The sequence below is a fragment of the Salmo salar genome, chromosome ssa01 (genome assembly GCF_905237065.1).
Source record: "Salmo salar chromosome ssa01, Ssal_v3.1, whole genome shotgun sequence".
Classification (NCBI taxonomy): domain Eukaryota; kingdom Metazoa; phylum Chordata; class Actinopteri; order Salmoniformes; family Salmonidae; genus Salmo; species Salmo salar.
In genome coordinates this window covers 126738312-126761685 of record NC_059442.1, presented here as the reverse complement: position 1 = coordinate 126761685, position 23374 = coordinate 126738312, and the positions used below count along the sequence as shown (strand labels likewise).

Below are 23374 nucleotides of genomic sequence, written 5' to 3'. Positions count from 1 at the left end.
ATTTTGATTTAATACTTTTTTGGTTAGTACATGATTCCATATGTGTTATGGAATCATATAAATGCACAAGGTGCAATTTCGAAATTGGCTAGTGTTAGTCATTGCATACCTTAGTCAACTAATGTTTTTTCCTGGGGGCGGTTTAGCCCATAGATATTGTTGTAATTCTTTTGTCACTCAAGTATCACATGAATACACATTAGACATGGCAACATGTATAGAATTGCAAGAAAATCTGCTTTAAAACGGCAACATTTTCTTTGCACCCCATGACAAAATGTGTAGAATTGCAGGAAATAAGTTTTAAACCTGCAAAATTCTCTCCACCAACAAGAGGGGTGTGAAGTTTCTGTCATGAACAATGCTTGGGCCCATAGAAATAGACATGACGCGTGCTAGATGTTCTCCAATGCCGGAAGGGAGGCCCCCCCGAGTGAAAAGGTTTGGGAACCCCTAGTCTAAAAGACAACTGATCCTATCATCAGTCCTACTCTGAGACTTTGTGAATATGGGCCAGATAGATACCAGTAAAATGCCTAAATGAGGCACTCTAGGAGCGTTGTGGCTGTTATCAAATCTTACTTATTAAGTCCTTCTTTTGCAGCATTCAAAATCAAAAAGCTTTTTAGTTCCATTAAATTGACATCAAACAGGAAACTTCTGCATTATAATTGATGGGAAAAGACAAAAAGGTTCACATCCCATACATTTCCAGTCAGTCAGTGTAATTGTACTCGGCAAGTAGAAACCCTCACACAGGATGCAACTCATTTTTATAGGTCATGAATGAAAGTTGGGGACTCCCTCTATCCTCAAGACAGTTCCTCGACCATTCCTTAACACACAAAGGCTTTCACGTTATGACTTGATGGTATCTGTGTCATGGTGGTAATTCCCCTTGATGTTTAAACAGTTGAACAGTCAACCGTTATCAGGTCAACGCCCACCTCGGGAGAGTGTAGAGTACAGTAGTAAGCATATGTTAATGTTGTAGGCTTATTTCCAGATAGGGGAACGCAAATACACTCCCAGATAACTGCTTATGCTTTCAGGTCCATTGTCACAGTGTGGTAGAGAGGTGTGAGTCAGAAAGTTGTCACACTATTTGACATTAAAAAGACCCATTTCACCAACCGCCCACAATGTTTAAATGACACGTGTGTTGCACTCAACATGGTCTCAATCTGCATTGTGATATTTCCCCTTTTAAAAAGGCCTTCACTTTAGACATGTTTCTCCGTGGACATCCTTGTTAGGCCTTTATAATATATTCACTCAGATGGACATTCTTCTAAAAATACCTGTAATTTTTGTGACTTTTGACTTGAATTACAATACTAATGTGCACATATTTGTAACTCTAAGCTGTGCGGGATGAGTAAGTGATCTAACCTCTACTCTCTACTTCCTCTCCTCCCTTCCTCACAGATGGTCTTTGGAGAGTGCCTTTCAGTCTATCTAAAGCGCATCAAATCAAAGTCCTCTTTCAGCAACATGTATGTGGCCAGTGTTTACAAAGCCATCGGCACCTTCGTGTTCGGGGCTGCCATGAGCCAATCGCTCACTGACATCGCCAAGTATTCGATTGGTCGGCTGCGACCTCACTTCCTGGACGTGTGCAAGCCTGACTGGGAGCTGATCAACTGCACGGCAGGCGCCTACATTGAGGACTTCACCTGCACCGGGGATACGCACATGGTCAACGAGGCCAGGTGGGTGTTGAGAGGAAACTGACAGCTGGGCTGAATTTTCTCCCTACCAAATCAAATGTATTTATATAGCCCTTCTTACATCAGCTGATATCTCAAAGTGCTGTACAGAAACCCAGCCTAAAACCCCAAACAGCAAGCAAAGCAGGTGTAGAACCACTTCCCCTTAGCCCTCCTAACCCTTCAGTGTTTACAGATCGGGTGGGTATTAGGCATATCTGATGAGTCTGGAAAGATATAGGCAGTGACGTGGTGGAGCTTCCACCTTATGCCTAAAAGGCTTTATGTGGTCAATCCGACATCAGCAGTGGCTGTACAGCATTTACTGTGATGCAGCCTCCATAGAAGTCGGAGGCATTCATGCTTCGGGTAGCTGTCATGGGCATGCAATAAATTGGTCTGCACCGCACCACTCGTAGTGATTTCAGGGCTAATCTCTATAGCCATCCAGCTAATTACAAGCAACTGGCTAAATGAAAAGACAAGACCTTACCTCTTCTGAGATGTTGGAGTCTGTTTCCCGGTGCTTAACATAGATCTGCCAAGATGGCATGAAGTAAAAAGACTGCGCTGTTTTCCCACCTGCATCTCCATCCCAAATCGCCCCCAAAATGTGTCTACATTTAGGCTATTGTTTGTGTGTATTTACACACTATGTTGAGGTAAAAATCTGAGTATAATACTTGAATGTATGCCAGCCCCGATACATGTTCATGTCATCTTCAATCAACTGCCTTATAGTTAAAAACTACTTTGACTACCACCATCGATTTATGTATGCTAGCTATTCTACCAGCTTGTACGAATGGGAATTAGCATTTAGCAATCACTTTTTCTAAACCTGAAAAGGGACAACTTCTAAATGTTACGCAGCAAAATATATCCAACTCGAATTTTAGTAACCACATTGTGGGCCTGTTACAATACATCAACCATGACCGATTTGACAAAAAAACAAGTTGTTAGATCAGATTTGTTGAAAGTGCGCCAGCGTCCTTCTGTCCTCCACGGTCTGCATTCCATTGAAATCTTTATCGCATCTACCCCCATTACCTCCCCGATCTCTTTCCAGGAGTTCAAACTCATTGTGTCATTGAAATCCCTACACGGGGTATCATAAAATGTTTTATTTGTGAACTTGTTGGATAGGCTTTTGTCAAAGTTCTCCATGTTTGTTACCAAGGAAGTTGGTGTTTATACAGGATGTACCGCCCCCACCCACAGTGAGGGGGGAAAAGTATTTGATCCCCTGCTGATTTTGTACGTTTGCCCACTGATAAAGAAATGATCAGTCTATAATTTTAATGGTAGGTTTATTTGAACAGTGAGAGACAGAATAACAAGAACAAAAAATCCAGAAAAAAATGCATGTCAAAAATGTTATTAATTGATTTGCATTTTAATGAGGGAAATAAGTATTTGAACCCCTTAATCAGAAATATTTCTGGCTCCCAGGTGTCTTTTTATACAGGTAACGAGCTGAGATTAGGAGCACACTCTTAAAGGGAGTGCTCCTAATCTCACCTTGTTACCTGTATAAAAGACACCTGTCCACAGAAGCAATCAGATTCCAAACTCTCCACCATGGCCAAGACCAAATAGCTCTCCAAGGATGTCAGGGACAAGATTGTAGACCTACACAAGGCTGGAATGGGCTACAAGACCATCGCCAAGCAGCTTGGTGAGAAGGTGACAACAGTTGGTACGATTATTCGCAAATGGAAGAAACACAAAAGAACTGTCAATCTCCCTCGGCCTGGGGCTCCATGCAAGATCTCACCTCGTGGAGTTGCAATGATCATGAGAACGGTGAGGAATCAGCCCAGAACTACACGGGAGGATCTTGTCAATGATCTCAAGGCAGCTGGAACCATAGTCACCAAGAAAACAATTGGTAACACACTACGCCGTGAAGGACTGAAATCCTGCAGCGCCCGCAAGGTCCCCCTGCTCAAGAAGCACATATACATGCCCGTCTGAAGTTTGCCAATGAACATCTGAATGATTCAGAGGACAACTGGGGTGAAAGGGTTGTGGTCAGATGAGACCAAAAATGGAGCTCTTTGACATCAACTCAACTCGCCGTGTTTGGAGGAAGAGGAATGCTGCCTATGACCCCAAGAACACCATCCCCACCGTCAAACATGGAGGTGAAAACATTAGGCTTTGGGGGTGTTTTTCTGCTAAGGGGACAGGACAACTTCACCGCATCAAAGGGACGATGGACGGGGCCATGTACCGTCAAATCTTGGGTGAGAACCTCCTTCCCTCAGCCAGGGCATTGAAAATGGGTCGTGGATGGGTATTCCAGCATGACAATGACCCAAAACACACGGCCAAGGCAACAAAGGAGTGGCTCAAGAAGAAGCACATTAAGGTCCTGGAGTGGCCTAGCCAGTCTCCAGACCTTAATCCCATAGAAAATCTGTGGAGGGAGCTGAAGGTTCGAGTTGCCAAACGTCAGCCTCGAAACCTTAATGACCTGGAGAAGATCTGCAAAGAGGAGTGGGGAAGAATCCCTCCTGAGATGTGTGCAAACCTGGTGGCCAACTACAAGAAACGTCTGACCTCTGTGATTGCCAAGGGTTTTGCCACCAAGTACTAAGTCATGTTTTGCAGAGGGGTCAAATACTTATTTCCCTCATTAAAATGCAAATCAATTTATAACATTTTTGACATGCGTTTTTCTGGATTTTTTTGTTGTTATTCTGTCTCTTGCTGTTCATGTAAACCTACCATTAAAATTATAGACTGATCATTTCTTTGTCAGTGGGCAAACGTACAAAATCAGCAGGGGATCAAATACTTTTTTCCCTCACTGTACCGTCAACCAATCATGTCAGTGCGGAGCTATACGGAGCCCTCTGCATTGTTACAAAATTTGGGAGGCGCACAGCGATTCGGTACAGAGCCCGCGGAGGCTCCGCAATTGCGTCACCCCTTCTGTACAGTATTGCTCGATCAAGCATGCATTGACTTTTACAGCTCTGCAAACATCAAAGGAAGGGTTAAGGAATGATTTGTGACCAGCTGGGATGCTTGTTACAGATCTGCTGACTCAATTATATCATACTTCCACTGAAATAGAATATCTCCTGCTTTATTGCTGATTATGTTTTGTTCCTAGAAATAGAATCCAATATATAATATTTCTATGGTTCTGATATGCTGAGTGCTGACCATGAGATCATTGTTGAGTAAGGCAAGCCCACACTTTGAAGTTTCTTGTGTGTCCCAAATGGCTCCCTATTTAGTGCACTACATTTGACCAGAGCCCATAGCAAAAGTAGTGCACTATATAGGGAAAAGGCGGCGGCAGCGTAGCCTAGTGGTAAGAGCGTTGGACTAGTAACCGAAAGGTTGCAAGATCGAATCCCCGAGCTGACAAGGTACAAAATCTGTCGTTCTGCCCCTGAACAAGGCAGTTAACCCACTGTTCCTAGGCTGTCATTGAAAATAAGAATTTGTTCTTAACTGACTTGCCTAGTTAAATAAAGGTAAAATAAAAAAAAGGGGTAGCCATTTTGGATTCAGACTGTGCCCAGTTGAACAACTGCTCAGCTGGAAATTGTCTATAAAGACTCACTGAGAGGATGTCTGACACTGACAACTAGGCTGGCTGCTTATCAGGGGGAAATTACTTCAGCTAGATCTCTCTCTGTACTTTAACCTTTACAATGTTTTGCAATTCCACAAATAACTGTGGGAGTCAAGGCCAAACTGGAATAAACAGAAGTAGGTCTATTGCCTGGCTCTCCTACGTTGTACTGGGACACCTGGGGTTGCTTTAAGTCCTAATTACAATGGACTAGGAACCATGATTTTACCTTGATTTGCCTTTGGGTAAATGGGTCTTTGCAAGCCTGCTCCAGAGGCGGACGTGGGTCTGAGTTTAGAAGTTCCATACGAATTCTGCTTCTCTGAGATTTCACTGAAAGCTGGTCTCCAAGCATACTTATCACCATGGAGACCAAGGTTAATTACCAGTATCAGATGAGGCACTAACCAAATTCTGTAAAACAGTCACTCTAAATTTCAATCTGGCAAGATTAGAACATCTTTTTCATCTACTTGAAAAGACAGTTGTACGAAGGAGAGGAAGTCTGTCTTTATTTAGATTTTGAAATCAACATCTAGGACTTGTCAATTATAGACCAACAACAAATCTAAATGGAGAGCTAGTTGTCGAGTGCCTGCCGGTCTGTCCCATCCTCAGTCATACCCGTGTTATTGGCAGTGGTGGGCGTTAGTTAGTTCGCTGGCTGTCTCTATACAGACTATTCACTTTGGCTGTGGTGTTTCGCTGGCTGTCTCTATACAGACTATACACTTTGGCTGTGGTGCATCATTACCTCATGTGGTAAGTCTCTCCCGTGTTACCCTAGAAACCAGAGTATACCCCATACAGAGACTACTCTAATCTCTACCATGATCCCTGGGTGGGCTCTCCCAGTCGCGTGTGGCCCCAGGTCATATTTACCTGGGTGTTGCTCTGGTCTCCCATGGCAGCCCTTCCCCGGTCAAGGGCCGGGTTCTGGGTGTTTTCTTTGGGATGGTAGTCATTAATAGAACAAATAACTGCCTGGTGGATCGAGTGATGAGAGCAGGTCAGATCAACACCCCGATTCCTCTTTCTGCAACGTGAGCCTTTCTCTCAGGGAAATGAGGCCCACTGTCAGTCAGAACCTTGGCTTGTGTGTCCCAAGTGCCTTACACTTGGAAACCTCCCTCAGTGAATCAACGTTATTCCTCTATAATGGTTTACAGGGGGTTTTGGGTCCTGTGGGTTCAATCTATCAGTCTTCCCTCACATGGTTAATAAAGATAATTGAATTAAGGGAGTTGAGTTAGAGCTCTTGGCTCTCTCTGTGTGATATGTCTTAACCTCTGTTTTCACCCATTACCACTAGAGAAGCTGTATACAGCTCTCTATTGTTATGCCATTAGGCTGGTGGATTATGTTACAGTACTGTGGACTTTTTCGGTCACTATGGTCAGGCTTTCTCCCAACACTAACTAGTGTCCACTTCAGTACTGGAGCAGTGTGTGTAACCATGGGCTTTCTCCCAGCACTAACTAGTGTCCACTTCAGTACCAGGCTCCAGGGCGTTGTCTGTGGGCCTGCAGCTATCCCCACTGTTTATATCAGCAGCTGGTTATCAGTCATTTGCTGGACGAGCGGACGCCTCCGCTGGGCAGCGCAGCACTGCTTAAGCAAACAGGAAGACACTAAAGCCGGCCGGATAAGTGGGCTAGGGTAACTGCTCTCTCACCGCCCGCCCAGGGCAACTGATGCTGTCTCAACATCCCCACCCCTCATCAGTCAGTGCTCCATAACAGACGTCAGCAGACATCCCTCCCCAGCACAACCCTATTACCCAGAAAAGGGGTGTGTGTCTGTTATTCAACAGAATAGGGATTTATCACCAACACTGAGCCGATGTGAAGTGGGTGGGTGAATTATTTGTGGGTTTTTTCCCCCAGTGCACACAGCCATCCCATGATGCCATTGTGTGTTGTGTTGCAGGCTGTCCTTCTACTCCGGCCACTCCTCCTTCTCCATGTACTGCATGCTGTTCCTGGCAGTAAGTATGCTCTATGGGGTTTCCTCTGTGTTCACTCATGTATCAAAGAGCTAGGTGATATGGAAAAAAATCCACACTGAATTTTAACGATAAATTGAAAACAATGTGCACTAGTTTATTACCCTTAACTACTACTTTGAATGTAGCCATTAATTGTCACCGATATTTGACATTTCTCTAGTAGGGCCCTATTTTTTTTATTGTAATGAATGTCAGCAAAATGTCCAGTGTTGATTTTTGGTTTATTGTCCCAGCTCAAATGTATCAGATTCATATCCATTAACAATGCAGACATTTATAGAGGGTCATTGGACGTGTTCTATATGAATATTTAACTCGAAAAGCAGCAAAAATACCATGAATCTGATACATACGTCGGCAAGTAAATCAGATTTACAGTTTACTGCAGTGCAGAGACAGTATATACTGAACAAAAATATAAATGCAACAATTTTAATGAGTAAGGAAATCAGTCAATTGAAATATTTTAGGCCCTAATCTATGGATTTCACATGACTGGGCATATGCCTACCCAATCAGAATGAGTTTTACCCCACAAAAGGGCTTTATTACATACAGAAATACTCATTTTCATCAGACGACCCCGCATGTACTGCCAAATTCTTTAAAACAATGTTGGAAGTGGCTTATGGTAGAGAAATTCAATTCTGGTGGACATTCCTGCAGTCAGCATGCCCCCACATAACTTGAGACATTGCGTTGTAACAAGCATGCTTCTTGATATGCCACACCTGTCAGGTGGATTAATTATCTTGGCAAAGGACAAATGCGCAAAAATAAGCTTTGTGGGTATGGAACATTTCTGGGATCTTTTATTGCAGCTCATGGGACCAACATTTTACATGTTGCATTTTTGTTCGATATACTTGACATACAGTAGTAGTACATGGTTCAGATTTATAGAGAACAGAATTTACCTCAAGTTCACTACAGTGCAGAGACATGGGATGATAAATATAAAGGCCCATTGCGTACATCGAATACTGGTACTCAAAATGCAGCAAAACATCAGTGCACTACGTTGATCTTCACTGGGGTGTAGACAGTTACGTTGGCAGCTATGGATGGTCAACAAAGTAGTGTATTTTTGTATTTTGTGAGCTGGGTCTCTGACTCACAGAACACGAGTGTCCCTTTGGCTTATCTTAGAAACAGGATGTCAGGACTCACGGTTACAGTAATGCTGAACACAATACACCCTTTCATTACCTACAGTAACTTGACAGGAGAGTAAAAATTGGTATAGCTTTCTACAGTATGACACAGTCCTGACAATCGCTGCAGCAAATGGGAGTTAAGACCAAACAGCAGTTCTAAAGTCAAAGAAGTCCATAGTCTATGTTAAGAAGCGTCGCTGGTTTGTTTTCCATTAATGAATAGACACACCCATTATTGTACAAACGCATTGAGAACTACTGAGTCAAGCTGATTTTTGTCCTATTGAACAAAATGGCCATAACTCATAACCATGTATACTGATTTGGAAACTGTATTACATAATAAGCAGTCACCTTGAGGTGGAAATGGAACAGTAGGTTATATTGTTTTAATAGAAATGATCTATTTCACTGTATATGGCATTAAGGCATTTAAACTAAGTTTTAGGCCTAGTAGAAACAGCAGACGAAGGCTGATTGGTTGATTAAATACTACTTTGGGAGTTTCAGCATGTTTATATCCAAGAGTTGAAAAGCTGCCATGCAGAGCGTAGAGTCGGTTTAAGTAAACAGAAGTGCACAAGATCCCACAGCTGCCAGCGTCAACATTAGAATGATTTTTACATACACCAGAACAGTGGCAAAACCAGTTCACGCACATCAATGATGGATCAGACCACTTTCAAACAGTAGCCAGCACTTTAACCAACTCAAACAGTACACACGAACCTCAAGTAGAAAACCAAGAATTAAATCATGTCAACTACTAGTTTCAACCTACAATTGCTCTGGCGACATTGCTATGCAGCAGACACTGTGGTCCTTGTGTGCAAGGTTGGGTATTGTGACAGCAAAGCAATTTGTTGTAAAATGAAGTATATTGTGGTCAAATTAGTTAGCATTAAAAACCATTTAGCCTGTAACTCATTTCCATTTTAACTGACCAAACAAGTTAGTAGTAAAAACCAGGAGGCCTTTTTTTACCTTTAACTAGGCAAGTCTTAACTCATTTCCACCTGTCTCCCAGCTATACATCCAGGCCAGACTGCAGGCAGAGTGGGCTAGACTCCTGAGACCAACACTCCAGTTCTTCCTGATCGCTGCATCCGTGTACACTGGCCTGTCCCGTGTGTCCGACTACAAACACCACTGGAGCGACGTCCTGGCTGGCCTTATTCAGGGAGCACTCGTGGCCATACTGGTGGTGAGTTACCGTCACACTGCTTCATTTGGTTAAGGCAATTCAGCTTTATTTGTCCATTTGTTACAATAAAAATTGGTCTTCTGCTCTCCGCTACTGTTACCCAGAGGTTAGAGGGTATTTCATCCAGACCAAGTGGATTGTAGTCAAGGCGTCTCCTGACCTGAAACTATTTAGACCTATACGTGTCCTACCTAAGTAGCCATTCTCTTCAATAAAATTATGAGCTCTGAGGTAAGTCAAAAGGTTAACCATTTCCCTCCAAAGATGTCCACTGACACTTATCTTTCCCCTGCAGGTATTTTTCGTGTCAGACTTCTTCAAGAAGAGGGTGGAGCCTCAGGAGGATGTGGAGATTCCCCACACCAGCCTGCAAGAGACACCCACTAACGGAAACCATTACGACAGCAGCCCCAACTAAGCTATAGAGAAGAGGAACCGTACACCCGCGTATCTGGTGGAAAGCGTTTACTGCATGCACATCATACCCCACCAAGGGTCGGACCACTGGGGTGGAAAGAAATTATGCGTCTCAAATGGCACCCCATTCCCTACATAGTGCACTAGTTTTGACCAGGACCCATAGGGCTATGACCAAAACTAGTGCACTATGTAGGGAATAGGGTGCCATTTGGGAATCAGACAGACATGTGAATGTAACCCTGCTTTGTGCTTTCTTGACCTATGACCTGGAGCCAAGCTGTCTCAGCTCCCTATTGGACTCTTGAGTCCCACCCATGTTGCCTTGGCTGGACTGCTACTATTACAGCTTCCTGTGTATTATCCAGACCAATATAATGTATCTTCACCTGAAGCAACAAAAAACAACCAAAATATCTTTGTTTTATCCAGCTGTATGTTAAAAGAAATCACTATACAGACTTTTATTAAAATTGTTGAAGTATGTACAAATATGTTGCGCTTTTTGGAAGGAAAATAAGCCATTTTATGCTTATTAACACAAATAAAAAATTCTGTTTAATTTGTCTGGATGGAAGATACCAACAAACAGGTGTCACTCGGTCACAAAATACAACAAATCACAGATATAAACTGGCAGCAAACACAATATCCCTCTTGATTTTCGTAATACCTGTAATGAAAAACAAAAGAAATACATGAGTATAAATGTCGTTGAAATTGTACCTCCAAGCTTGACAACAACCTGGTCCATACAACTCAGTCATACAATCTAAGATATAGGCAGGGTCAAAACTGTACTAGTTGGAATTCAGCTGAAACCCAACACAGACAGTGTTCAAATGTCTTTGTAACAGAATGTGTCTTGACTTTGGGACACAGGCACAACCAATATATGAGGATTCTCTGAGCCCTGGTAGTAGTACACCAAGTTTGAACTCTGGCATACATATGTCGGCATCGGGGCAGTCAGCAGAAGAGATCAGATTACCCTCTGCAGACTTGTTCTCCTACTATTGGTTTAAACTGTAGACTTACAGACCACACACAAGCATTCTGTCGGCCTGAAGGCTGCAACCAGTAGATCTTACCCTCCGCAAACTTGTTCTCCAGCTCGGTGTTACCGATGGCCTTGGCTGCTTGACACATCTGACGGAGCAGCTCCTCCAGGCGACGCATGCAGCGGATGATACTCCCTACAGAGACAGACACAGGGTTACCGAGCAGAAGATGATACTCCCTACGGACAAAGACGAGAGGGTCAGCCAGCACAGAGAGACAGGGATCAGGATAAACTGTCAACTCCGCACAGATCAGCGAGACAGGGATCCGTACTCAGACAGGGATCCGTACTCAGACAGGGATCCGTACTCAGACAGGGATCCGTACTCAGACAGGGATCCGTACTCAGACAGGGATCCGTACTCAGACAGGGATCCGTACTCAGACAGGGAGTCTCTTGAGATACGGGTCAGTTTGACTAGAGTGATGGCCCGCTGTCAAAATAACAGCACTGGAGTCATTCAAATAGAGGATGTGTGTGTATAACTAGGGAAATTCAGGGGAGATTGTCAATGGGGGAGTCTTCAGTTACGATTCGGCCAAAGGCCATTAAATGGTTATTCGAAGACCGTTCCAACTGAACTATACGACAACATGGTACCAGGCCACACCAAGGTTCGCCTGTCAGTGTGACCAGAACCCCAACCCTCCTTATAAAAATACATAGTTTACAGCTTCACATGGAGAGCCAAAATCTCAGAAGGATCTGATAACTGAACTATGATCTTGTGCGTCGCAATTAAGAGGGGAGATGCATATTTTCCTGCTCATGTCAGGGTGAAATACAGAGCCAAATACCAGTCTTATCTCTAGAGTTACTTTGAAGAGAGAATGAGAGCATTAGGGGGGGATGATCTGTTTCAGCTATTTTTCATCATTTTATATCCTCTACACTCATGGTGCCTTGAAAGCTACAACCTGGGATTTGTTTTTCAGCAAAACAGCAGCTCCGTCACTTGTTTTGGTATACAGATGAAGGATGGCGCTGTGGAAATGTAATCCCTCTGAAATTCATAGATGCCCGTCTAGATGCAAGGACTGACAGTAAACATATTTTGAAGCTATACATTGCAGCCATTGTGTATGAACTGCAATAGGCAAGGTAAAAATCTGTTACTCCCTAAAGTGTACCTCAGAAAAACAGAAACCTTTCCAGCCATAAAGGACTAGGCCTACAGCCAATTCAGAATGCAGAGAAAACCATATATTTCAACATGAGTTCATCACCTGGTCTTCTGGCTCTCCTTCCATGTACTACAACATGCCAGTTTGCAAAACAAATAAAAAGTTATCAACTGCTAGTCATAGAGACATTGGCCAACAGAAAAACAACAATTGGAAGGCTGTCCATTAGATTGGCACTGAACTTGTGTTAGGTGAGTTACCTTGCACGTGGCTCTGGATAAGTTTACCTGCTAAATGACTCAAATGTATGGGGCTACCCTACACAGAAACAGACAACCGAAATTTGGAGAGTGCTGTCCATTTTATAGGCACTGGACAGATAGAGCGTCAGGTGGTTAGCCAGGTGAGTTACCTTCAAAGACGTCGGTCATCTTGCAGATCTGGGCGAAGGTGGAGCCGTTAGCCCAGGTGTAGACCACGTCCATCAGGTGAGGCTTGAACTTGTCCAGGTAGGTGTCCTCATCCACCTCCAGCTTAGCCTCCGCAGACACCTTGGCAACGCGCTTGGCACACTCCTGACAACCAGATATCCAGTTCCGGGTTTTATTACATCCATATGACAGTCATAGGCTGCGTGCAAAATGGCACCCTATTACTTTGACAGTGCACTCATTTTGACCAGAGCCCTATGGATACTGGTCAAAAGTAGTGCACTACATTTGGGACACAGCCTGTATTTCGGTATCTGGACAACATAAAAAAATAATATAAAAGGGAAAACAAACTAAAAGTACATGGCATATCTTACACTTTGATTATACTATTTGAGCAAACATCCATTCACATGAAGGCAACCACTCAGGCAGGGAGACCCGATCTAATCTTTCACCAAACATTTAGATTGTAGACTGGGCCTAGCTTCTAGCTGGCTAGGCTGACAGGTTTCAGTAGACAGAAACATCAGTAAGTCAATAGAATAGGTAGACTGGTAGGATTCCAAGTCAAACATACATTGCAGAGTAGTTAAACATGCCAGTGTATGCCTTGGTTCACAAACAGCATGAGCTAAGTGTTAGAAACCACACATCGGAAAAGCAGATTAAACCAGGCCTGAAGGGTGCATCAAAGCAGAATTAAAGTGTTGAGTTTGTTACCATCCCAATATCAATTACATATTTAAGTTATTTAAATCATATTTAGAAAAGCCTGCTGCTAAACTCATTGGCTATATCACAAATGGCACCGTATTCCCTACTGTATGCAGTACACTACTTTTGACCTGGGTTACACATATTGATCCTGTTTTGTAACCTATGCTAACCACCAGGACCGTGCTTATTCTGCTGCGGAGTGAATAATGTTTACCTGCATCTGTCTCAGAGGTCCAGCCAGCTGCTCTGTCAGCTTGGGCATCTCGTTAACCTGAGGGAAGGAAGAGAACAAAAACACAACAACGTTAGTCTAAAGCTTTGAACACACCGCTACCACCTGCTGGGTGTCAAGGAGCAAACGTGTTTTTGCCAATTCAACATGATGAATCGTTTGAAAAATTGAAAATGTTGGCCGATACCGTGGTAAGAGGCACTCGGTAGCAGGATTATTGATCAATCTCTGCCTTTAGTACTCCTAATAAGAAAAGTGTCAATGAAACATTACTGCTGCCAGTAGGTTATTGATTTAAGGTGAAACATGCAGTGAGCTAGCGCAGTAATGGGAGCGAGCAGTCTTGTTTCTTTACCTCATCATTTCTACTGTGCAGGCTACTGTGCCTTCAGAATGTATCCAGACCCCTCGACTTATTCCACATTTTGTTGGGTCACAGCCTGAATTCAAAATGCATAAAACATTTTTTTTTCTCACCCATCTACACACGATAGCCCATAATAACAAAGTGAAAACATGTTTTTAGAAATATTAACACATTTATTGTTAATGAAATAAATCTCATGTTCATAAGTATTCATACCCCTTTGCAATGACACTCCAAATTGAGCTCCGCTGCATCCAATTTCCTTTGATCATCTTTGAGATGTCACTACAACTTGATTGGAGTCCACCTGTGGCCAATTCAATTGTTTGGACATGATTTAAAAAGAAAACTGGCTATAAGGTCCCACAGTTGACAGTGCATGTCAGAGCAGCAACTATACCATGAAGTCCAATAAACTGTCCGTTGATCTCCGAGATAGAATTGATGAGGCATACATCTGGGGAAGGTTTCAAAACAATTTATAGAGTGTTGAAAGCTTCCAAGTGCACAGTGGTCACCATCATTGGGAAAGAAATATATATATTGATCTACCCAGACTATGGCTAGAGCTGGCCGTCCAACCAAACTGATCAACCGGGCAAGAAGGACCTTGGTCAGGGAGGTGACCAAGAACCCAATGACCACGCTGACAGAACTACATCCTTGGCTGAGATGGGAGAACCTGTCACAAGGACAACAGTCTCCACAGCATTTTACCAATCTGGGATTTATGGGAGAAGAGCCAGACAGAAGTCTTCCTGAGAAAAAGGCACATGACAGCACACCTGGAGTTGACAAAAATCCCATTGAAAGTCTGGAAAGACTTGAAGATTGCTGTTCACTGCTTCTCCCCATCTAAATTAACAGAGCTTGAGAAAAAAAAGGAAGAAAAGCTGATACAGACACACTCAAGACGACTCAAATCTGTAAATCACCGCCAAAGGTGCTTCTACAATGTATTGACCCAGGGGTGTGAATACTTATATATTTTTGTATTTCACATTTTTAAACATGTTTTCACTTTGACATTATGGGATATTGTGTGTAAATGGGTACGATATATATTTTTATTTAATACATTTTCAATCTGGACAAACAAAATGTGGAATAAGTCAAGCGGTATGAATACTTTCTGAAGGCACTGTAAATGTTTCTTCTCAAAAGGTCATGGATGACCGCACTGATGACCTTACCCTTTTCTCCCGCCACATCCACTCTAGCTGGCTAAATGTCTGACTGGTAAAGGTCACGGATTGCTGTCCTCACTCCAGGTAGTCACCATTGTTATCCTTGCTAATAGTAGGTCAAATATTGTTAAATTGACTTAAGGCAAAGTGAAGTCAAAAACATGATTACATACATACATAAACTCAGGAGATGCACTGCAGTACTTAATGCAGCTGGTGGCCACACCAGATACTGACTTACTTTTGACCCCCCCTTTGTTCAGGGACACAATCAATTTCTGTTAGTCACGTTCAGTTTATGTCGCAGTTGTTGAATCTTGTTATGTTCATAATATTTACACGTGAAGTTTGCTGAAAATAAACGCAGTTGACAGTTAGGACGTTTCTTTTTTTGCTGAGTTTATACACACACACACACACACACACACACACACACACACACACACACACACACACACAGTACCAGTCAAAAAATGTGGAACCCTACTCATTCAAGGGTTTTTATTTATTTTCTACATTGTAGAATAGCGAAGACCTCAAAACTATGAAATGATTCCATATGCATTATGTAGTAACCAAAATAAGTGTTAAATTAAAAAATATATTTGAGATTTTTCAAAGTAGCCACATTTTGCTTTGATGACAGATTTGCATACTCTTGGCATTCTCTTTCCTCCTTAATACGTTTGAACCAATCAGTTGTGTTGTGACAAGGTAGGGGTGGAATACAGAAAATAGCCCTATTTGGTAAAAGACCTAGTCCATATTATGGCAATAAGCAAAGAGAAATGACAGTCCATCATTACTTCAAGACATGAAGGTCAGTCAATCTGGAAAATATCAAGAACTTAGAAAATTTCTTCAAGTGCAGTCGCAAAAACCATTCAGTGCTATGAAATTGGTTCTCATGATGACCACCACAGGGTTAACTCTTCTGCAGAGTATATGTTCCTTAGAGTTAACTGCACCTCAGAAATTGCAGCCCAAATAAATTCTCCACAGAGTTCAAGTAAACAGACATCAACTATTCAGAGGAGACTGAGTACATTAGGCCTTCATGGTCGAATTGCTGCAAAGAAACCACTACTAAAGGACACCAATAATAAGAAGAGACTTGCTTGGGCCATTAGACCGGTGGAAATCTGTCCTTTGGTCTGATGAGTCCAAATGTGAGAATTTTGGTTCCAACCGCCATGTCTTTGTGAGATGCAGAGTAGGTGAACGGATGATCTCCGCATGTGTGGTTCCCACCATGAAACATGGAGGTGGTAGTGTGATGGTGCTTTGCTGGTGACACTGTCAGTGATTTATTTACAATTCAAGGCACACTTAACCAGCATGGCTACAACAGCATTTTGCAGCGATACGCCATCCCATCTGGTTTGTGCTTAGTGGGACTACCATTTGTTTTTCAACAGGACAATGACCCAAAACACACCTCCAGACTGTGTAAGGGTTATTTGGCCAAGAAGGCGAGTGATGAGTGCTGCATCAGATGACCTGGCCTCCACAATCACCCGACTTCAACCCAAGTTGTTGGACTGCAGGGTGAAGGAAAAGCAGCCAACAAGTGCTCAGCATATATGGGAACTCCTTCAAGACAGTTGGAAAAGCATTCCTCATGAAGCTGGTTGAGAGAATGCCATGGGTTTGCAAAGCTGTCGTCAAGGCAAAGGGTTGCTTCTTTGCAACAGCTGGTGCACGATATCTAAGGAAGTCTCAAGCTATTGCTCGCCTAAGGTAAAGTATCTCATGATAAGCTGTAGACCACACTACCTACCGAGAGAGTTTATCTGGATTCTTTGTAGCTGTTTACATACCACCACAGTCAGAGGCTGGCACTAAGACAGCATTGAATGAGCTGTATTACACCATAAGCAAACAAGAAAACTTTCACCCAGAGGCGGCGCTCCTAGTAGCCGGGGACTTTAATGCAGGGAAACTTAAATCCGTTTTACCAAATTTCTATCAGCATGTTAAATGTGCAACCAGAGGAAAAATAACTTTGGACCAACAATACTCCACACACAGAGATGTATACAAAGCTATCCCTCACCCTCCATTTGGCAAATCATCAATACAGGACTAAGATCTAGTCGTACTACACCGGCTCTGACGCTCATCAGATGTGGCAGGGCATGCAAACCATTACAGACTACAAAGGGAAGCACAGCCGAGAGCTGCCCAGTGACACGAGCCTGCCAGACGAGCTAAACTACTTCTATGCTCGCGTCGAGGCAAGTAACAAACATGCATGAGAGCACCAGCTGTTCCGGAAGACCGTGATCACGCTTTCCGCAGCCGATGCGAGTAAGACTTTTAAACAGGTCAACATTCACAAGGCTGCAGGGCCAGACGGATTACCAGGACGTGTACTGCGAGCATGCGCTGACTAACTGGCAAGTGTCTTCACTGACATTTTCAACCTCTCCCTGTCCGAGTCTAATACCAACATGTTTTAAGCAGACCACCATAGTCCCTGTGCCCAAGAACACTAAGGTAACCTGCCCAAACAACTACCGACCCGTAGCACTCACGGCTGTAGCCATGCAGCACTTTGAAAGGCTGGTCATGGCTCACATCAACACCATCATCCCAGAAACCCTAGACCCACTCCAATTTGGATACTGCCCCAACAGATCTACAGATTATGCAATCCTCATTGCACTCCACACCACCCTTTCCCACCTGGACAAAAGGAACACCTATGTGAGAATGCTATTCATTGACTACAGCTCAGCGTTCAACACCATAGTACCCTCAAAGCTCATCGATAAGCTAAGGTCCCTGGGACTAAACGCCTCCCTCTGCAACTGGATCCTGGACTTCCTGACGGGCCACCCCTAGGTGGTATGGGTAGGTAACAACACATCCGCCACGCTGATCCTCAACATAGGGGCCCCTCAGGGGTGCGTGCTCAGTCCCCTCCTGTACTCCCTGTTCACTCATGACTGCACGGCCAGGCCCGACTCCAACACCATCATGAAATTTGCTGATGACGCAGTGGTAGGCCTGATCACCGACAACAACGAGACAGCCAATAGGGGGGGGTCAGAGACCTGGCCGTGTGGTGCCAGGACAACAACCTCTCCCTCAACGTGGTCAAGACAAAGGAGATGATTGTGGACTACAGGAAAAAGAGGACCGAGCACACCCCCATTCTCATTGACGGGGCTGCATTGGAGCAGGTTGAGAGCTTCAAGTTCCTTGGTGTCCACATCACCAACAAACTATCATGGTCCAAACACACCAAGACAGTCGTGAAGAGGGCATGACAAAACCTATTCCCCCTCAGGAGACTGAAAAGATTTGGCATGGGTCCTCAGATCCTCAAAAAGGTTCTACAGCTGCACCATCGAGAGCATCCTGACTGGTTGCATCACTGCCTGGTATGTCAACTTCTCGGGCTCCGACCGCATGGCAGGACAGAGGGTAGTGCGAACGGCCCAGTACATCACTGGGGTCAAGCTTCCTGCCATCCAGGACCTCTATACCAGGCGGTGTCAGAGGAAGGCCCTAAAAAAATTGTCAACGACTCCAGCCACCCTAGTCATAGACTGTTCTCCCTGCTACCGCACGGCAACCGGAGCGCCAAGTCTAGGTCCAAGAGGCTTCGAAACAGCTTCTAACTCCAAGCCATAAGACTCCTGAACATCTAGTCAAATGGCTACCCAGACTATTTGCAGTGCCCCCTTACACCACTGCCACTCTGTTGTCATCTATGCATAGTCACATTAATAACTCTACCTACATGTACATACTACCTCAAATAACCGGTACCACCAGACATTGACTCTGTATCGGTACCCCCCTGTATACAGTCTCACTATTGTTATTTCACTAGTGCTTTTTAATTACTTTAATTACTGAAAACTAGATTTCTGACATGCAAAACATTTTGGGACTACATCAACAATGGACTAATGAAACAAATACCAAAATATAGTTTTGGGGTGGAATTTTCCTTTAACAGACCAATAACAAATCTCTGCCAATAACAGCTAATTTTCAGTTTTCCCCTCCCCACTCAGACCACTCCCAGACAGTCTTAGCAGAATTCTTGCTTGAGGAAATTGCTGTTGGCTAAGAAGCTATTTTTGTTTTCAATTAAAATGGTTGAAAAAAACTCAGTAAGGTAATTAATTGTTACTCAAAATTGATTTGATATTGATATTAAAAACTGCTACATTGGACCTTTAAAGGTCAGTGGTGAAGTGGAAGTCGACCTCCTGCAGATGAGGGGGGGATACAAGACCGTTACCCCAATCTTTGTCTTTATAAAGATTCCCACTTGTTCGTGGGAAATAATAATTTGGTGTGACTATCTTGATCCCATTTCCCACTCTCCCATGGCAGTGCCTCAGGCTCCCCAAGCTCCCTCTCTGTGCCCTACTCCCAAGCCTATTCTGTCTCTGGCTCAGTGCCCTGTGTGACGCCCCATTAACCCTTGATGTTTTTAGCCCGTCATGAGATCTTCTCTGCCTGCCTGCCTCATCCTTCACCAGCCTCTCCAGCAGCAGCAGCAGGTGGAAGCTCTCCCTACACACAGAGAAGAGGGAGCAGCTGCATAAATAAACATACAGCACACTGTAGCCTTTATGCGGGGAAGTGGGGCGACAGGACACTGGACGACAGCTGCATGTGAATGTCACAGAGCTGATCTGCTAACAGACACAACAGAGGCATATGAGAGAGAGCGAGAGACTTGCAGGCAGTAGATATGACATGATACATATAGAAGCCTAAAATGAAATTGCCGTATAGACAGTAATCCATGCCTTTGTTACTTCTAGGTTGGACTACTGCAATGCTCTACTTTCCGGCTACCCGGATAAAGCACTAAATAAACTTCAGTTAGTGCTAAATACGGCTGCTAGAATCCTGACTAGAACAAAAAATGTGATCATATTACTCCAGTGCTAGCCTCCCTACACTGGCTTCCTGTTAAGGCAAGGGCTGATTTCAAGGTTTTACTGCTGACCTACAAAGCATTACATGGGCTTGCTCCTACCCATCTTTCCGATTTGGTCCTGCCGTACATACCTACACGTACGCTACGGTCACAAGACGCGGGCCTCCTAATTGTTCCTAGAATTTCTAAGCAAACAGCTGGAGGCAGGGCTTTCACCTATAGAGCTCCATTTTTATGGAATAGTCTGCCTACCCATGTGAGAGACGCAGACTCCGTCTCATACTTTAAGTCTTTACTGAAGACTTATCTCTTCAGTAGGTCCTATGATTAAGTGTAGTCTGGCCCAGGGGTGTGAAGGTGAACGGAAAGGCTGGAGCAACGAACCGCACTTGCTGTCTCTGCCTGGCCGGTTTCCCCTCTTTCCACTGGGATTCTCTGCCTCTACCCCTATTACGGGGGGCTGAGTCACTGGCTTACTGGTGTTCTTCCATGCCGTCCCTGGGAGGGGTGCGTCACTTGAGTGGGTTGAGTCACTGACGTGGTCTTCCTGTCTGGGTTGGCGCCCCCCCTTGGGCTGTGCCGTGGCGGAGATCTTTGTGGGCTATACTCGGCCTTGTCCCGGGATGGTATGTTGGTGGTTGGAGATATCCCTCCAGTGGTGTGGAGGCTGTGCTTTGGCAAAGTGGGTGGGGTTATATCCTACCTGTTTGGCCCTGTCCGGGGGTTTCATCGGATGGGGCCACAGTGTCTCCTGACCCCTCCTGTCTCAGCCTCCAGTATTTATGCTGCAGTAGTTTATGTGTCGGGGGGCTAGGGTCAGTCTGTCACATCTGGAGTATTTCTCTTGTCTTTTCCGGTGTCCTGTGTGAATTTAAATATGCTCCCTCTAATTCTCTCTCTCTCTCTCTCTCTCTCTCTCTCGGAGGACCTGAGCCCTAGGACCATGCCTCAGGACTACCTGGCTTGATGACTCCTTGCTGTCCCCAGTTCACCTGGCCGTGCTGCTGCTCCAGTTCCAACTGTTCTGCCTGCAGCTATGGAACCCTGACCTGTTCACCGGACGTGCTACCTGTCCCAGACCTGCTGTTTTCAACTCTCTAGGAGACAGCAGGAGCAGTAGAGATACTCTCAAAGATCGGCTATGAAAAAGCCAACTGACACTTACTCTTGTGTTACTGACTTGTTGCACCCTTGACAACTACTATGATTATTATTATTTGACAATGCTGGTCATTTATGAACATTTGAACATCTAGGCCATGTGCTGTTATAATCTCCACCCGGCACAGCCAGAAGAGGACTGGCCACCCCTCATAGCCTGGTTCCTCTCTAGGTTTCTTCCTAGGTTTTGGCCTTTCTAGGGAGTTTTTCCTAGCCACCGTGCTTCTACACCTGCATTGCTTGCTGTTTGGGGTTTTGGGCTGGGTTTCTGTACAGCACTTTGTGATATCAGCTGATGTAAGAAGGGCTATATAAATACATTTGATTTGATTTGACATGATAATACACAAACACAGAGCTAGGCCCTTAAAATGTAGTGTTGACATGATGATGCACACACGGCACTAGACCTTTGCTCAAGAATACACCTGTACTGTCATTACACTATGATACACAAAACACATGGAGCTAGAAAGACCAGCATTTCACACCCCATCACTAAGCTGGAACACACCCTTACTGAGGGCTGCCATACTTGGACCAGCAGTGAAGAGTGTGGCGCTGCTTACAGAGAACAATGAACACTCAGAGGAGAAACGTGCCAGAGACCTACTTTTGGCAGAGTGACCACCTGCCTGTACGATGGAGTTTAGAGTGGACTTTGTTATTGGGGAGGTCAATAATTGAGGAAGCCAAGACAGCAAAAAAATTCAAACATTTGACACTGGAATTCCTTGTTTTGAGAGGAAGCATCAAGAGGATGTACTGAGGATTTGATTCATTTAAAAACACATAACATTCAAGATATGGGGACATTAGACTACAATCAGACTTGAAGTAATAGGTCAAAGTGCTTTTAGTGAGGGGTGTAAGAAAAGTCGTGACGACATTTGAAGTTGAAGAGTGTGGGAAAGAAGATTGTTGCTTATCTGGCCAAAAGTATGTTTTAACTGAATGCGCAGGAAGAGATGTGTGTGCGACTTACGTTCTCCTGGAAGACGAAGACGCTGAGTAGAGCGGTAACCTGTTCTGCAGACAGATCGTTGAACAGGCCGTTGAACACCATCTCAGTCAGTAGAAGTTCATCAGCACTGGATCAAACACAGGTCTCAGACCAGTCAGTGTTTTTTAATAACATGTTGATATAGATAACTGTTCTAAGAACAGCTGAACACCATCTCAGTCATCAGCAGACAGGGGTTAATGCAACAAAAAGAATCCCATGAGAAACTAAAGCTGATCGCAGATGGATTGTCTGGGGCCAAGTTGACGTCAAATTTCATGTAAGAAAGTCATGACCATCATTTATTTTTTGTGTGTATGAAACTGCGAGTTTGGCCAATTCCAGACCTCCACAGGAACATTTTTATATACATTTTTTTAACCTTTATTTAACCTTTATTTAACTAGGCAAGTCAGTTAAGAACAAATTCTTATTTTTAATGACAGCCTAGGAACGGTGGGTTAACTGCCTTGTTCAGGGACAGAACGACAGATTTGTACCATGTCAGCTTGGGGATTCGAACTTGCAACCTTTCGGTTACTAGTCAGACGCTCTAACCAATTGGTAGTTACAGTCTTGTCCCATCGCTGCAACTCTCTCGTACGTCCTCAGAAACACAACCCAGCCAAGTCGCACTGCTTCATGACACAATGCCCGCTTAACCCAGGAGCCAGCCGCAAAAACACCGTACACTTGGCGACCGAGTCAGCGTGCATGCGCCCGGCCCGCTACAGGAGTTGCTAGAGCGTGATGGGACAAGGACATCCCGGCCGGTCAAACCCTCCCCTAACCTGGACAACGCTGGGTCAATTGTGCGGTGCCCCATGGGTCTCCTGGTCGTGGCCGGCTGCGACAGAGCCTGGATATCTAGTGACACAGCTAGCACTGCCTTAGACCACTGCGTCACTCAGGAGGCCCCAGATAATGTTTATATAATTTAATCTCCAGATAATCGATGTCCCGAATTCAAAAAGCAATAGTAACAGTATTCAAATTAGGGAGCCAGATGAACGGCTCTTTAAAATATGCAATTCGGTTACCGACGTTCAAAAATGACTCATGGTTTGTGAACAACCAGTGT

General features: G+C 44.2%; 2 protein-coding genes across 3 annotated transcripts in view; one reads left to right on the top strand and one right to left on the bottom strand.

Annotated features, from left to right (window-relative positions):
* LOC106561845 (phospholipid phosphatase 1) overlaps window positions 1-10655 on the top strand; it is a 36056-nt gene extending 25401 nt beyond the window's left edge. For both annotated transcript variants that reach the window (XM_014126113.2, XM_014126118.2), the window contains exons 3-6: window positions 1429-1712; window positions 7237-7294; window positions 9500-9676; window positions 9972-10655. In XM_014126113.2, the coding sequence (XP_013981588.1) occupies window positions 1429-1712; window positions 7237-7294; window positions 9500-9676; window positions 9972-10094 (642 nt within the window). In that variant the 3' untranslated portion in view covers window positions 10095-10655. The remainder of the gene's footprint in view (window positions 1-1428; window positions 1713-7236; window positions 7295-9499; window positions 9677-9971) is intronic.
* Window positions 10512-23374, bottom strand: part of LOC100380870 (exosome RNA helicase MTR4) — a 53648-nt gene continuing 40785 nt past the window's right edge. The window contains exons 22-26 of the mRNA XM_014126103.2: window positions 22276-22381; window positions 13646-13702; window positions 12693-12855; window positions 11185-11289; window positions 10512-10766 (exon numbers count right to left, since the gene is read on the bottom strand). Of these exons, the coding sequence (XP_013981578.1) occupies window positions 10714-10766; window positions 11185-11289; window positions 12693-12855; window positions 13646-13702; window positions 22276-22381 (484 nt within the window). The 3' untranslated portion in view covers window positions 10512-10713. The remainder of the gene's footprint in view (window positions 10767-11184; window positions 11290-12692; window positions 12856-13645; window positions 13703-22275; window positions 22382-23374) is intronic.